Source organism: Corvus brachyrhynchos, unplaced genomic scaffold, assembly GCF_000691975.1.
Source record: "Corvus brachyrhynchos isolate BGI_N302 unplaced genomic scaffold, ASM69197v1 scaffold53, whole genome shotgun sequence".
In the NCBI taxonomy this organism is placed as follows: domain Eukaryota; kingdom Metazoa; phylum Chordata; class Aves; order Passeriformes; family Corvidae; genus Corvus; species Corvus brachyrhynchos.
Genome location: NW_008237681.1, coordinates 4,030,648 through 4,047,634, shown reverse-complemented (window position 1 = coordinate 4,047,634; position 16,987 = coordinate 4,030,648). Strand labels below are relative to the sequence as shown.

Below are 16,987 nucleotides of genomic sequence, written 5' to 3'. Positions count from 1 at the left end.
TGTCCCTACAACTTCCTCTGCAGTTATAAGCAAGTTTGTTTTAGTCCAAATTAAAAAAAAAAAAAAAAAAGCCCTAAAGAATACAACTAGAAAGTCCCATGTATTAGGTTTACCACCTCACATGATTTCAGGATTCTTTCTGCTCATTGAACGCTAGGAAAAGGTGGCTTGAGCTGTTTCTTAGAGCTATCACACACTGAAAAAAACCATGGAAAGCAGTAAATGCACATACACACCCAAGGGAACTAGAAACCCTTTAATTTTTTTAAATGGAAATTTATTTTTGAGAGTATTTGCTTAAGTTCATGCTCTTGCTCTAACAGCATGAGCAATGGCCTCTTACTGGACATGATTTAGTATAAGATTTTATCTCTTTCCCCCTAAAATTCACTATAAATTTCAAATTTGCTATATGTTCTAGTAGTATAATGTTACTTGACCTTTCCAAAATGACACATTCAAAAGTCAAACCAACATTCTAATTACAAATTACAGTTTCCTTGTCACTAGAAACTATTACCCACATACAATTTTAATACATGTCCATTCAGTAGCTCCAGACACAGAACTGCAAATGTCAAAATCCTGCACACTAGAAAGGAACTTCTCCCACATGCAGCTTTTTCTGGCTGAGCTACAAACCCACAGAAATGATAGCTTGATATGATTTGTGGTCATAAACTTCAACAGAGCTGTATGAGATGATGCTCTAAGAAAAATGTTAAGCCTCCTCTGCTAGTGAGGGTGTGGGGTGGGGGTGAGGGAGGTGGGGAAGAGAAGAAATCCCAGATTTTCCTCACTGCTGCTCTTCTGCTTAGCTAGTGTACTCTGTTAACTGAAGGAGAACCACCATAAACTACTACACTATTCATTGAATTGTCTTGATTTTTTAATGATATTGCAAATAATGTGCCTTAATGAGGCCAAAAAAGACATCCCAGTTCATCAAGGCACTGGAGTGGTTGCCCCCAGGAAACTAAATAAAACTTAAATAGGACTACTGTAAATTAAGAGATACTCTACATAACTTGCACATAACCAGGAAAGCTTGCAAGCCACCATCCTATACACAGAGATGAATTCCTTGCAAATGTAAACCTAACAGGGAATTGCTGTGGGCCTAGGAGTGTATAGAATCAAATAGCTCAGGTGACTTAAGAATGTCATATTATCCTTATTGGCATAGATGACTTGGTAAACGGAAATTAATAAGAACAATAATGACTATACTTGTTTGCAGCAGAAATCTGCATGCAAGTTTATAAGAAAAGATGTTGGTGATTTTAAAACATTTCCAGAAACAAAAAAAATGAGGGTAACTTTCATTGCCTGTTGATTCCTGAGCCTTTCTACGGAAATCAGTAAAGCTGAGGAGGACAAGGGAATGATGGAGTCTTGCCCTGCAGGTGGGCAGAGCTCCTCTAGCATGGCAAGACCTGCAGCACCACACTTCCTCCTGCAGATGCATCTTCCCATGAGTGGAGCTCCCCACACAAGGCCAATGCAATTCAAATTATCCAACCACCTGAGCTCATATTTCCATCACATTCATTGCCTCTTCTGGCAAAGGTTCAGAGAACAACTATTTCAAGAGGATCTGCAACCCAAACAGCTAAATCCTTTGCCATCACTGGATCATACTGCCTCCACCCCAAACCTGTTGCCCAACTGGCTGCCAAAGTTTGACTACACTGCTGATGATCAGTTTTAAGATTTTGAAGAGCACTTAATTCATATTTGAAATTATTGGAGACATTAAACACAACTGCTACAAATTATCTGGCGGTTACCTTAACTAGCATAGGTCTAGTTTAGTATGTCCAGCACAGCTGAAACTCTGACTTTTCTGGGGGCCATGGAAGCTTCCCAGGATGTTAGGTCCAGTAAATGAAATTGCGTTCAAGAAAATCTGTTAGCACAGTCCAACACTTTCCACAGTTCATTACAAACAATAATTACTTTCTGAAACCTCCTTCTCTATGAATAGATCTCAGTAAAAACAGTATCAGTGAGGAAAGCTCAATTTTTCCTGAAAGATTCTCAAACTTGCAAGAGCTTTCTTTGATATCTGCTAGCACTTGCCATACTTACATTATACCCACAGTTTTCAAAAGCTGCCCAACTTCTTTCAGACAAACCATCAATATTACCTCAACTAATACCAAAATCAGCTCCCTACACTATGTACTAAAACAGAACCTGGCTACAGAGATAGAAAAACTTGCAAAACTGAAAATCTGCCCATCACAGGCACCTCACAAAGATTTCTTAAAAGATTAACTTACTTATTATGGTAAACATTCTCTGAAAGCATTAGTCATCTATTGCTGTGAGCATCTAGAAAGGGCTAAAAATTTATAATTACCATTATTTCTTCTTACCTTTTGATTTTGAAGATATTAGCTCAGCTGGAGTCTCTCAAACAGACATTTAATATAAAATATTCATAATTCATTTGACTATATACTGAGGTCAGATGGAAATATTTCTGTTTTCAGATGAATCTAAAGTGAGCTTGTATTGCTGACAATGTGCTGGCATAGCTTTTAACATTAAAAAAACCCTCCTATAATAAATTACAATAAAGTATCATGCAATTTTTATCTTTGTGAATGTTCTCATGAAGAAACGTTTCTACTAGAAATGCACAAAAAACTTATACAAATGACAAACATTGCTAGAATAAACTGAGGGATATTTTAGGAATATTAATTGTTAATATTTTTCAATGCTAACTATCATCAAAGACTGCCTACCTGAGACAGTTCTGTTCTGTTTTTCTTCACTACACTAAATATTTTGGATATATTAAGCTTTAAAAAGAAAAAATAGGGCAGGGGATAATGACAAGTAAAAATAGATTAATGTTCTACACATCTGCATTTTCTTCCTAAAATCTCTGGAGTTTTCTGGGTGTCCACAGTGACATACAGCATTATCATTCATGGCCTTCACAATGTTAATTTCAGACTATTTAAATAAATTTTCTTCCTGGTGTGTTGATGGTAGCATGTGATGACAATTCTGCTTCAAGCTAGTCACTATGGCAAAACAGAGCAGTTTTGTTTGGTCATCTTGGAATGCTTGTGAAGGGTGGTGCTGCCAGAACCTTTTTGTTGCAGCACCAGCAAGCCACCCCACTTTACCTGCTGCCTGCCTGCCTTTCTCTGCCAGCAGAGTTTACATACATTTCACACACTCTGAGTCTTTCCACAATCACATTTTGATTGTATCTACATTACTAGCGAGGCTGCCAGTGTTGCTTTGATTTTTTTTTTAATGTGTTTTCAGCCTCTCCGTGTTTGTTCATTACATTCGGTAAGTTCATTCACGTGAAGGAGCATATCTGTGTGGGCATGTGTGTAGTAATGTCCCTCTTTAAGGCCACTGATTCTTTCAAGCCTAAAAACCTTCATTTCTTCCTTCAGGTAACCTCTTGCATGTGTTGTTAGATGTGTAGAGCTAAATGCTAATTTGGATGGGCTGCTAATTAGCATTGAGTAGGTTTGTCAGCTGTACCTATGTAAGAATATATCTTTTATGTTCTACAAAAATACTTCAATGGATTGGGAGAAAAAGAAAAAAAAAGAAAGAAAAAAGGGAAACCATTAGGAATTTATAAATGTAGTGAAAACTTTTACCTCAACCCAATTGAAAAGAAAAAGTTATTATTTTGAAACCTTCCTTAATATAGAAAGAATGGGGAGAGAATAATCATACCATGTAGACCAATGCAATTTCAAAGTATTCAGGGCTACTAAGATTTAAGTCTAAGAGTCTAAATGTGTTATTAGGAGGCTGTGGCAACTGCCCTAGCACTGCGAGTGGAAAGGAGGACAAAACAACTAGTTTTACACGGCAGACAGACTGCGGTCAGGACTGGCGAGACCAATGTTTGTAAATGATTACATCATGTCTTGAGTGCTAAAATCATGTAAGGATACTACAAATAATACAGTTCAGTGGCTTTACAGTGCCCATGTTCATGTGGCTGCCATGCCCTCAGTCAGAAGGAGACAAAAAGTGAAAGGATTTAAATATAACCTTACATATGCATACACAACTTTTTATGGCCTGTTTGGCTGTAATTCCTGTATTTACAAACACAGGAATTACAAAGTTAAATAGGAGATTATGTAAAGTTTTCTGTATGTCCGCACAGTTACTACTTTATCCTGTGCTACCTAAAAGCAGACAAGCCACTGTTGAAAAATTTGCTGCTCACAGCAGCACAACTTACCAGTAATAATAGAAAAATGGAGGAACAGTGTGCTTCCTACATAATAGTCACATATCTGGCAAACGGAATGCATCTGTTACATTGCTGGTTTTGACAGGAGGTGAGTGGATTTGCTATCACAGGTAAATACCAGCAAACAAAACCTAATTTGCTAAACATTGCACTATAGAGACAGTAGACCCTCAGGTCACTACTGAAAAATGACTTGGCTTAGCAAAAAGAGCACTGAGATTTCTTGCAGTGCCCAGACTGGCTTCCTCTCCACCTGCTCTTTCCTTTTGCACTCACAGTAGCAGATCTTGTCAAGGTTCTGTGTTTTTTAACTTGTTTGGTCTTTTTTGGTTTTCTTTTTTTTCATTCAGTATTGATCCCTAGTGCAACGATGGGTAACAATATTGGAAAACACAGCTATTATCTCCCTCTATCTTTATAACTTACTACACTCCATAGTAAACAAGCTGAGTAAACAAGGTCAACAAGAACAAAAGCTGAGAAAATTTTCATGGCTTTCATTTGAATGAATTGTCCATCTGCTTTTTCAATTACAGCATGAAAGTAAATAAATAAGAGAACCACTATGAAGTAATATTCAAAGAGAAAATTAAGCCTAGCTTTTTTCCTTTGTTCTCAAGAAAGCAGTTTCAATATTCAGAGGGGGTTTTCTAGCATAAAGTCGCTTTTTAGGTTCTATCTTGTTTTCTGATGGAGGGAATTGGGGAAGAGACTACTGGTTTGCATTGTAATAAAGAGAAAACATAAACAACACACATTATAAAAATTACCAGTATGAGCCAAAGCCCTTTGAGACCCTAAGCCTATGCTAAAATTTCAAACAGCCATACCCAGAGTTAGCAGACACTCACGGTCAATCTCATTTTTGTATCTCCTTTAACTGCTTCAGAGATGAAGATACTATACACTACCAAACCCCAGGAGCTTTTCAAGCTTTACTTGAAAAGCAAGTGGTACATTATGGTTTTAAATTCTGAAACCTGCGGGGACTACAAAACAGAGTAAATTAGTTGGCTTGGTAAAAGAGACAGGACCTTATCCCATAGTGATGAAAGATTTCCAAACAACTGCCAGCTAGAAGAGGTATAAAAAAAATAAATAGATTGATCTAACCCCATCTTTTTAAAATACATGCAACCTTTTCTAAAGCAGAAATAGTGGGGTAGGGGAGGAAGGGGGGAGGGAAATAAGGCAAAAAGGAGAAAAAAAATGAAGAGGGAGAGCAAGTACTTTTGTTTAAACACCAGATAAGGACTCAAGATGTCTTACCATTTTTTCAAACCTAAGGAAATTTTAAATGGATATTATTTTAAGCATCAAAAGAGACAGAACTGTATTATCATCGATGTTAACAAGAAGCAAGGGTGTATAGTAATTGAACTTTCATAAGAGCCTCCCTTACAATTCCAATTTGAAATTACGGTTGCATTTCCATATTTTACATTTGATCCAGACCCTTGCCAACTACTTTAAGCTGTCACACCTTACTTAAGATTGAAGTAACTCTTTATGGGGTATATGTACATAGAAAAAAAAAAAAATTGTCTAAGGAACATGTTTGTGAGCATGAGACTGATGAGCTGAAGGAAGTGCTCAACAAAATGAACAAGGAGGTCTAAGTATATGAGCATGCCAGTAATGCAGCTTCGTGTATTACATTTTTCACCCCTAAGTAGATTTCTCAAAGAAGTGTTGCTAAAATAACTGAACATACAGGCTGACCTACAGAAAGTGGCTTTGCCATATATTGACTTAGCCCTACAATAGAGAAAAGCTTCTTCCCACTTTCATCCCCAGCAATTTAATTCAAGTGCAATCTCGGACACTTCAAGCTTTGGTATTTCTCTCTTTTGCTGCATTTTCTCTGAATGTTACCAATCATCTATGCAATTTCAGCTGCAAACCTAATCTTTGCAGTATATTACATGTAATATCTTTTTAAAAACTGGAGCCCTTACGACCTCTATTGTATTTCAAGAACTTTTCATGATCTAATAGAAAATTGAAATATTTCCTTTTGCCAGTCCAAATATATTTCTCCTTTTTCAAATACCACCATCTTCTTTAGATCAATGAGAGGCAAAATCTTTAAAGGGATTCCTGTAACCTGATTAACATTTTTGTAATTGCAAGAATTTCTAGAATTGCCACTAGCTTATGAAACAAAATCAAAATAACATGGAAGGATACTTGCACACAGGCACAGAGAGGTATAAGCCATATGACATAATTCAGTCAAAGGCTCTCATTATTTTTAAATATTTTGTAAAAATTTATATAAATTGCTTTTTAGGAAAAAAAAATTAAAATAGCCAGAAGTATGATATCACAATGAAAATTTTAAAAATCTGGTTTCCTCTTAAATTTCATTTCTTAACAGAATGAAGACATTCGTTAGGAAAGCATGCAGGATTAGATTCTACATTTCAGCTAAAATATGCACAGACACACATTCACGTGAGCACATGAGCGCACACACACTTTGTTAAAGGACCTTCAGCTGTAGCAACTGTGATCTAATCTCCTCTAATGAAGCAGGAAACCACTGAATCCAGTTTTGGGTTTGGAGCAATTCTGTCAGCCACCAGAAAAGTTACACTTGGAATGACTTTTTTTTTTGTCTGTGTAATGGCAAAAGGACCTTTTTGTTGTGGCAACATACTGGATATATTTAGTGGCATTTTAAATGAATAGTTTCTGTAACAGAAACTAAAAGGGTGAAATCTAGCACAGAGCAGTTTCTGTAAATTCAAATAGGATTTTTTTTTTATTGTTATTATGTATACATGCATTAATGATTATTCAGTGCTTCAAGATACGAACTTCACTGCCCAGGAGGCTGTAATGTTCCAAATATAAACATCAGGCTCCTGCAGTTTTCAAGATCCTATACATTGGCTTGCTCAGCTGAATTCTTCTGTCACACACAGCATCCATTATATATTAACTACACTTTCTTATTGCAGATGGCTGGTGATAAAACACAGTCAGTAATCCAGTATCTGTGCTTCTCAAAACATGTTAAAAGAACAGCCTTATCAACACAGAGTCATCCTGACTTAAATGAAAACAGAAATAGTACTAAAGGCCTCCACAGTGTCTAACCTAGAAGGAAATATAACCTCCTAAAAACAAACCAGTAACAACCTAATATTTTCATTGAAACAAAAAAAAAAATTCCCTGTTTCAGCAGTTGGTCGGTTGGCTTGTACAATGCGTGTTTTCTTTAAAGAGGTGATAGGATTTGGGGTGGGGGGGGGGGTATTCTTTTCATTCCATGATTCATCCAGCATGAATTTCTTCAAGAAAGTGTTCCAGAAATAAAAAGTGATATTCAGAATAGTAGTATGTATGGAGATGAGCTACTACATTCTACAACATTGACTGAAAAAACCCCTCTGAAAATTAAGACAGCCACCACACAAACAGCAATGTTATGGCATTTTCAGGCAAAAATTATTTGTTTGTTTCCCTTAATGTTATATTTTATCCCATAGCATATTAACTTCCATCCCAGTATATTAATTTCCTGTATAATGTGAAACATTGAGAACAGAAGTTACTTAATACAGTAATAGGTTCAGAGAAGGCGGGAAAGGGGAAAAAAAAAAAGGTACAATGTTTTCCTTTTTTCCTCTCCCTTTTCTTTGTAAATTTTAATTTTACAGTTTTTTTAAGTTGTGCTTCTTCTGTAAGGGCATAGTATGGGGCAGTGATTTTTTTTTGGTGCTGGGGGTGGCAGATTCGCTTTGCTCTCAGTTCCAGCCAGGTTCCCTGAGCCCTCAGGACCCATGCTCACTGTCCCAGAACTGCAATATCACTGCGGCGTTTCCTCCAGCTCGACAGCCGTGGCCTGTGGAGCAGAGCAGGAGATGCACCAGCAGCTCTGCCCCTTCCCCTGGCCAAGAGCACTTTGCACCTGCCCCAACCAGAGTGGCCACCCCAGCCGCGGTGCCACTGTGCTCCAGGACAAGCCAGCTCCCGTGGCCGCCGGCGCTGCCAGGCCCAGCAAGGCGCAGTCATGGCGAGGTGGCCGAGCCAAGGCAACAGTGGCCGGTGGGGCCTTGTAAGGTAGAGGTGCAGCGTCCAGCTCTGACCATTAGCCACAGCAGAGCCCTCACATTGAGCAGGACTAGGGGAGGTTCCCCCATATCAGTGCGCAACATCTGCGCTGTGGCACTGACAGTCAGCCACCATTCCTCCTCTCAGAACTGCTGAGAATGGTCACAGCTGACTTTTATCTTATGCTAAATTATTAACTTGGCGATAAATACAGGCAAAAGTTGCTCTGAGGCACGTATGTTATGTTCTTAAGTGCAAAACGTCTCCGTATGATAACACTTAACAGAAATTTATTATTTTCATTGGCTTTAGGCTTACTCTATAAACATACCACATCATTTTGTAGGATTTTTATTACTATTATTATTACAACTCCATATTCCTATTCAACTTGAAATGATGAATGCGAAATCAATACAACAAGTAACAAATGTATCCACGGTGACCAGACAACAAACTCAAAAGCACAGCATGGTGAGTGAAAATTAGCAGTTCTTAAAACAACTATGTCAGTATTCGGTTGCAATGTGAAATAAAGGCTCATGAATTTAGAAGGGTTACAATGAGTTTAATTATTTGAAGGCTCAGCTCAAACAATACAAAATACGTAGTAGGATGCAAGATAAAGGTAGAATATCTTCTTGGAGGCTACAGCTTTAAAAAGAGAGAGAAACATGACGACAAATTCCTGAATTTAGCAACTTCTCTCTCTGATAGTTAAAAAACTCACTTCACCCATTAACACTTGCTCCATAACAATAATACTGTCAGAGGGTTAGGTCTTACTTTCTGTGGTAATTATTTTCAGTATTTACTTCAGCCTAAGTGCTGAACGCACGCATTCCCACTATGCCACCTTACATCAGCAGCGAATAGACAAGAAGGCCCAGAAAGCCAAACAAGATGCATACAAACATAGAGAAATGCTTTCTTTTTCTGCCCTTTCTATACTTATGTGGCCCAACATTTGCATGTACGGATTAAATAAAGCCCCCAAAGCCCCAAAAAACACTACAGAATTCTTTACTAATATTTATAGGAAAGTATCTTTTTTCTCCTTAGAAAAAATAAAATTCCAATACTGTCTGTAGGATAGCTGTAGCAATCTGAAATCAAAGTAGGCGCACGATGTACGCAGTCAAGCTTTCATCTGGCTCTGTGCAATACTGCTTAGTGCAGTAACAGGGACAGGTGAGATTACAGATGTTCTGGCTTCTCACAGACAGAGCAATACCCAGAATAGCAAGAAAATACCCAGAATAGCCACAGCTAAACATTATCCCCCAGCTCATGCTTTCTTATGCAAAAGACAGGAACAAGAACATTCATTTAGAACTTAACATTGAAGGAAACTTCAGACTCAACACAGCAGACAGAGAACCTGCCTAGCAGAAACTTTCAGCTCTGCTCTCAGAAGTGAAATTCCTACAAAGCAGAGAGAAAGCACAGTGCAGTTTTTTCCATTTAAAAACTTGTGTTGCACCAGAAAACAAATCAGAGATTTTTATTTTTTCAAAGTAACATCAAAAAAAGTTTGATCACCACTACATGTTTCTGAAAATTATAGACAGGAAAAAAATGATAAAATAAATACCATGCAGCTAACATATACCTAATACCCTAACTCTATAATTTCAGGAAACTGCAACTTCTAATCCTACACAAGAATAACTGATTGTTAAAAAAAACCCAACCAACCCGTCTTGCGCTTGCAATGCTGTTAATGGTAGAAAAATACCTGAAAGAAATGAATAGCAAATTAACCTGACTTTTTTAATAGTGAAGAGACGTAATCTGAATTAATCAAACTTAAAACCATAATGCTTGCCTATTCTTCTTCCTCAGTCTTTTGAAAATGTAATAAAGCTAAAACACTGAAAATTTATCTTTGCAAGGGACGCAGAACAGTTCTGACAACTCAACCAATTTGTGTATTTTTTTTCTGCTATGACAGTTTGCATCAAAAATCTATCTGCTTTCATAATTGATGTGTTTCACTGTTAAAGACACACACACATACATACACAATCTTTAATTTTATGAAAATAAGAAGATAATGCTTAGCATGGCACAAGGCACAGTACTTTTTTGAAAGGGCTGAGAATATTAAAAAAGTTCTTCCCTTAAAGCTTGAAGTGAACTCCTGATTCAACATTTAATGAAACTGAGAAAGCTGCTGAATGTCCCAGAAATCCTTCAACTCCCTGCTCTGGGTTCATTCTAAGTATTATGTAGTTATAAATTAACAGTGAGACTAGATGAGATTTCAAGCAGTCAAGAATAGCATTTTTCCATCACAACACCAAATTCTCTATTTTATTTTTCTTTGCTCTTCAACAGCACTAACTTGCAGCATTATATTGCAATCGTACATCCCAGCCCAGTACTGCAGCGCTACATTGCTTAGACATAGCTCCACACTATGTTTTTAGGGTATGCAGCCAGCTCAGCTGTAAGCCTAAGGAAGATTTCCATCAAGCAACAAAACTAAACTCTGCACAAATATTTAACAGCTCCAAGACCCCTAAAGGCTTAAAATAATACGCATTTTGTGGCATGAAAGGAGCCAACCCCACACCGGCGATCTGCACAATGCAGAGTACTCGGCAATCACAGCACTGCAAATAAAACATTGTTTCTCCTTTGTACCTTTGAATTCTTCAAACTAAGAGCTGAATGAAATACTGAGGTTCACTGTGCCTCCCCAGCACTGACAGTGCAGTAGCAGCTCGTCCATTACATTAAGTTAGTCTAAAACTTCCCATGCCTCACAAGCATTTCTCATCCCCTCTCGGCAGATGAAACACAAGTTCATTTAAAACAAACCTAGCACGAGTTCATCTTATCTAGCTTGTTTTTCAAACCGCTAGAACTACGCAGTAGCCCACTCAAACAGAAAATTTCCCAGACAATGGAATCCTTTCAAACTGCACAGCCGGCAGGATTCCCCAGTTGTCAGTTTTAGGTGCGTGCCAGCACGAAATGTTCTTGAATCCGAAATCTGTAATAATCACTCCTATTGATAATGTGAGCAGAAGCAGAATTACATCACGGTTAACACTTACCAAAATACATTATGTTTCTCATTAATCATGCAGTCAGGATCCCACCGCTGTGTATTCAGCATTAGCTCCTGCACAGGGCTGACATGTAAAACAGAGCTTTTTCATTCTACATTATGTGGAAATTTCCCAGCACGAGAAGCATGAGAGAGCAGTGTGCCTCCTCAGGATGAGCACTTTGCAGGCAGTCTTATCCCTGATACAATCCCTGTCTGATTTAGCGTTTACTCCGGCTGCATGCTGCACTGCCCATTCTTACTGTAATCTGACTCCTCCTTCTGATGTCCTTGCTGTGCCTGTGACATCAGGACTAAGAGTACTACAAACAGATCTTTTCTTTAACGGGCTGGCAAAGACATGCTCTTATATCCTGGTTAACCTAACTCCGGTTTGGACAAAAAAAAAAAATAAGCCCTTCTAAAATTGTACGGGCTTTTTTTGTTTCTTGGCAGTAAATGCGTTTAGTGACATAACGTGCTCAATTACATAATAGATGGGAAAGACAAAGCGTATATTGTTAGTGTATTTTTCTTTGAAGGGCAGGCTCCAGGAGAAGCTTTGAGTGCCTCAATACCCCAACTTCAATAGAAGATAAAGATGCCTGGCACTTTGCAAGATCATGTACCCCTAAGATTTTTTTTTTTAATCGATAGTTCCACTTCAATAAACAATTTCAATCCAAATGTTGGATAAAGCCAAGTCTGTTTCTATTTTTAAAAAGCAACTGACAAATAGGTGGTTCAATTTCAATACAGCCACACTGATTTTTTAAACTACAGTTTCTTCACCTGAATAACAAAGCATGAGGACAGGAGATATACGACAAGAAGGATCTGTAATGGACTTTACAACCTTTCACCCTCCAGGTCTCTAGTTGCTTTCTGGCCCAGGTTGATAAGTCATTAGCAGCTGGTAGGTATTTTATTTCTGTGTCAAATGGAGTGGTCCTAAGTTTGTTGTAAATAGGTCAACACACAATCCCTGCTGCTATACGAACTAGTAGCATCTTCAGAAGAAAGACCAAAGAAACACCGAAATACTCTCCACCATGTACATGTAGTGCCTCGGGATGGATCCGACACACACCAGTGCGTCAGTGTGGTGAACACAATGTGGTCTGTATTTATGCACATATGTCTCTTCTCTGAATCAATAGAGGACATTGGTTTCCTGCCGTCAGTCTGGCATGTATCAGTGATAATATACTTATACTAAAAATAATGGACAGTATGCTGAAACGTTTATTTCATTATAATAGGATCTAATGGGATGAATGCTTTCATTCTGCAGGAAAGAGGATGACAGGTATACTTCATTTAAAGCTCCACTTCTTATTTGTAAAACCACCACACAATAAGTACTATTTCATGAGGTCCAATCACTTCGGGCAAAATTATCGCAGCAGCACAGCAGCCAAGGAACGCTCCAGTTGCAGCAGCAGAGGCAAGAGCCCTGGTGTACAGTGCTGCTATGCATCCCTTAGCAAGGATCCTCAGCAGCATTGCCCTCACGAGGTTTCATGATACCTGTATTAATGCTACTGAGATTGAACACTCACGGGGAACTGGGGCACGAATTTCGGTCCTGTCCCTCACTGGCAGTCCCACACCTATTCATTTCTGATACCTAGCCTTTGTCAGTGCCCTTTCTTATTTCAACTGCCCCTAGGAAGAGGCAAGCCCTGAAACAAGACATCCTTGGTACACATATACCCCAAAATAAGCTTTGCTTCACAACTAAAAAGCTCACAGTGCAGGAGTGCACTTTGAGGCCACAGTGCACAAGGGAGGAAGAGCAAGACTTCTTGTGTGGGTCAAACTGACCAACAATGTAAGTTGAGCAAATCTTAAATCACAGTGAAGAAATGCTGTCTAAAAACCCCTGAGGGATTAAAGAAAAAAGAAGCTGTCTAGAAATCACGGCCTATGTTTCAACTGCACAGTGAGGACAGCAAAAACCAGAGGGTATTCGTGGTACATTCCTTTACTTTATTTCATCATTACAATGCTCATTCACTTCTACAATACAGTGAAGGACACCTCGCTATAGGAGAAAATACCATCCTCAAAGACTGGTTTAAAATACCTCAGCTGAACCACTCTAATATGCTCTGAGCAGTAGGTATAAGCTGCTATCAGGGGCCTTCTGCAGTACAAGAATTCCCTCCTCTCCCTTCACTGAGGGTAAAAGCTCAGAGAATCAATTCTCTGTGAAATCCTTCAGCTCCTTTTCCAGCTCTGAAGTGCTTTTGCAGAGGCACTGCGTGACGTCCTTTAAGACAGTCTGCACCCAGTCTGCACAGTATTTGCCTGCTAAGTTGCGTTTACCTTATCACAGAAAAAAAGGCTTGGGGTTATTCTGCCAGGAGTCAAACCCTGCAAGATGTAGGCTGACTCTGGTCTCGATGTTCCACCAAGACAATATGCCTGCTGATTCATGCCATCAGCTGGTCATCTGAGAGCCTGGGTACAGAAGGCTGATGTCTATGCAGATGTGCTATTAGTGCTCAGGCAAGGACCACACTGCCTTCAAACACCCCTTCTTGAAATGGCTGTTGTGTTAAAAACCTGTACCAATTCCATGGTGTCTGATGGCAGGTCAGATCCTCAGGAAATGGAAGCACCGAAGTGTCACAGAGACTGACATGTTCTCCACAACTTGGTTCTGAATGTTACCTCCAATTTGATTTTGCCCTGTAGGATGTAAAACAAGAAGGACAACCTCCCTTCCCTACTGCATCTTATTTGTGTTCAGGGAGTAAGTATACAACTAAAGTAACCAAAGACACTAAAACAAGAAATTTAATTTCTATTTATTTCATCTACAAAAATGCAAGGTAGGAGGGAAAATCACTGGAAAGCTTTCACATCCCAAATTCACATACTCCATGACAAACCCTGCTTTCATTTACACATGTACAACATTAATAAGCTGCACAAAGAAGTAGGGTTTCAAGCAAGGAACAAAAAATAAATTTTATTCCCTGAGTGGGATATTGTCACTGTCAGTGGAAGCAAGGTTTAGTTTAGTAATTGCAATCCCAAATGCCTGGTGTTTTAATGCAAGCATTGAGGGTTCTGCTGAAAACAGCTGTAGGGAAGCACAGTCAGGAGCAGCAAACACTTATGTGTGCCTGGAGATTTGAGTAGACCCAGCCTGGGCATGCAGGATCATGCAGAATGAATGAGCAAATTAGTCCATGATGTCAGCCCATGGTGCAAACTCCCAGGCATCAACAAGCTAGCACAGGCTAACCAGCATTTAACTTTGCTACAGATGCCGGTCAACTGCAAAATTATCATATTTTCATGCATGCATGGTTCACTTATGAAAACAAAACCCCCAGACTCTTGTGATTCAGCAACAGCATAAGCGTAACAAGAAAAAAATTACCTTCTCCTAAATCAGCTACCCCTCATCCTTATTTCTAATACTAGAAGCAACTTCTACTTCCTGAAATCCTCTTTTCCAACAACCTGTAACTTTTTTTCATAATAGCATGTCCACCTTAAGTTTTTCTGCCCTTTCTCACCCTGGTAAAGGCTTTGCCACAAAGGGCAGATTTTCAAAACGCAGAACAACCCACAAGACATCACCTCCTTGGAATAAACAAAAAAGCAGATAGCACACATGGCCCAGAAGTACAGCACACAACTTACATTTCTCCAGACCTGGGAAAGCTACAGGTTACTCTCCACACCTGACTTCATCTAGAGCCAGAGGACCACTTCATGAACTAGCTCCTCTGTTCTGTGCTTTCTACTGATTTTTATCTATCCACTGATTTACACAATGCCTTCGTAGTAAGTATTAAAGCCACTCACAGGCAAGTCTGTTGCAGAGACTAATTAATATTTAATATTAATGCACCCAGTTAATTCCCTAGGATTCCTGGAAAACCTCTTCCAGTCTTGAACTCTCCCAGGAGGCAACTAATACTAGATTTATACCCAAACTCTTACCAATTGGCTTTGATGAAAGTCAGTTAGTAAGGCTGACCACAACTCATCTCTTGCAAATACAGAAGCACATCGAGGAACTCTTTGCTGGCAGAAGTGCAATAATAGTCAACAAATACACTAGTGATACAGCATTTTAAGTCTATGCATCATGTGTAGTAGGCTAAATGATCTCACACATCTCAGAGGTTTCCAGATTTTCCTAAAATAAATTTTGTCTGCTGTACAGAGACAGATATTAAGAACAAAAATTTATTGTGGAATCATTCATTTCTGAAAATAAAATGGGAGAAACAATCCAAATCACATTTGGCCTACTAATTCATCAAATGCATCCCAAAATGAAAAGATTCTTGCAAGTAAAGTGGGATTAGAATTTCCACATAATTTGGAAATTTATATATTGAAGTTATTTCATTCCTATTAGTGACCACATTGCAGAAAGAAAGAACAGCAAAAAAGCCACAGTTTTGTATGCCTCCAAAAGCAATCGAAAATATTTCCAAGCACACATATTTTTGTGCCTCAAATCAAATATACTAAGTACATCAGCTAGAAGTTTGGTTTGTTTTCATTTTGAAGCCATCTGGAGTAGTTTAAGACATACTACACAATAATGCAGATTTTGTGATTCATTACTAATCTCCTGAGGCTACACTAAAGGATAAGAAGAGAAGGAGCAAGTTACATTTGTATATTTTAAACAACCACAGAGGCTCATCTTTGGTTTTGAACATTCTTCACGGGCTAAAACTACCAAATGTGTTTTTTACCCTTGACTCAGAAGTGTCACTTCTGGAAATGTGCAATATTTGTCACCATGAATACCATTTAACTGCAGCAGTACCCGAAGGAACTCTGTACCACAACACGTGAATACAACTGGAGGAACTTAATTAATCTTCCTGTCACTTCCATGATGCTTTTCATTAGTTTAGCTGCTATCTGATCAACTGCTCCATTCTCTATTGGAAATGGCTAACCAGAACCTCCTATGAAAGCGTTTTCAAGAGGTAAACAGACTCACTTTTGATTCTGAGTGCCTTTACAAAGCTTTGCCAAGCAGACTTTATCAGTTCAGGAACAGCACTTACAGCACTGCTCTTTTTAAGCAACCGGGATTTTCTACATACACAGCTTAAGAAATATAAATAGAACAATACACATTTTTCTAAGCTTAAAGCTAGCACTTCTGCTGTTTTGTAGTTTTAACACAGACAACATGTGGCAATTGAAAGGTCATATTTTTCTGAATTTACTCCCCATAGACATGGATAGTCATTAAACAAACAAACAGAATGTAGCCAACATAAAATCAAACCCACATTTTAGGCACTATTGCTGCTAATGGTTTTACTAAATGCCCACTCCTGTCATCTTCTGCTCCTAAACATGGGACAAGATTTAAGTTAATAAAATGCAAATGAATACACAATTGGTGCAGAGCTTCTTTGACTATGTATGTTGATAACAATTTTAAATAGAAATATGGTTTTAAAAGCAAACAATGAGACTGAGAAGCTGAATGCATGTCAAATATATTTTCAAACACACCCACACACGAAATGTAGCTTTTTTTCACTCAAAAATGAAAACTGGAACTGATGACAACAAAATGTGCAACATACATAATCCTTCATTTCTCCCTCTTT

The 16,987-nt window shown here is 38.5% G+C and overlaps 1 protein-coding gene across 4 annotated transcripts in view; it reads right to left on the bottom strand.

Annotated features, from left to right (window-relative positions):
- Positions 1-16,987, bottom strand: part of ZNF385D (zinc finger protein 385D) — a 421,801-nt gene that overhangs the window by 154,890 nt on the left and 249,924 nt on the right. Inside the window, exon 1 of one of the 4 annotated variants that reach the window (XM_017732128.1) lies at positions 11,380-11,715. The exons of 2 other annotated variants lie outside the window; for them this stretch is intronic. In XM_017732128.1, the coding sequence (XP_017587617.1) occupies positions 11,380-11,401 (22 nt within the window). In that variant the 5' untranslated portion in view covers positions 11,402-11,715. Of the gene's footprint in view, positions 1-11,379; positions 11,716-16,987 lie in introns of those variants that run through there. One more of the 4 variants, XM_017732127.1, reaches the window with a different exon arrangement.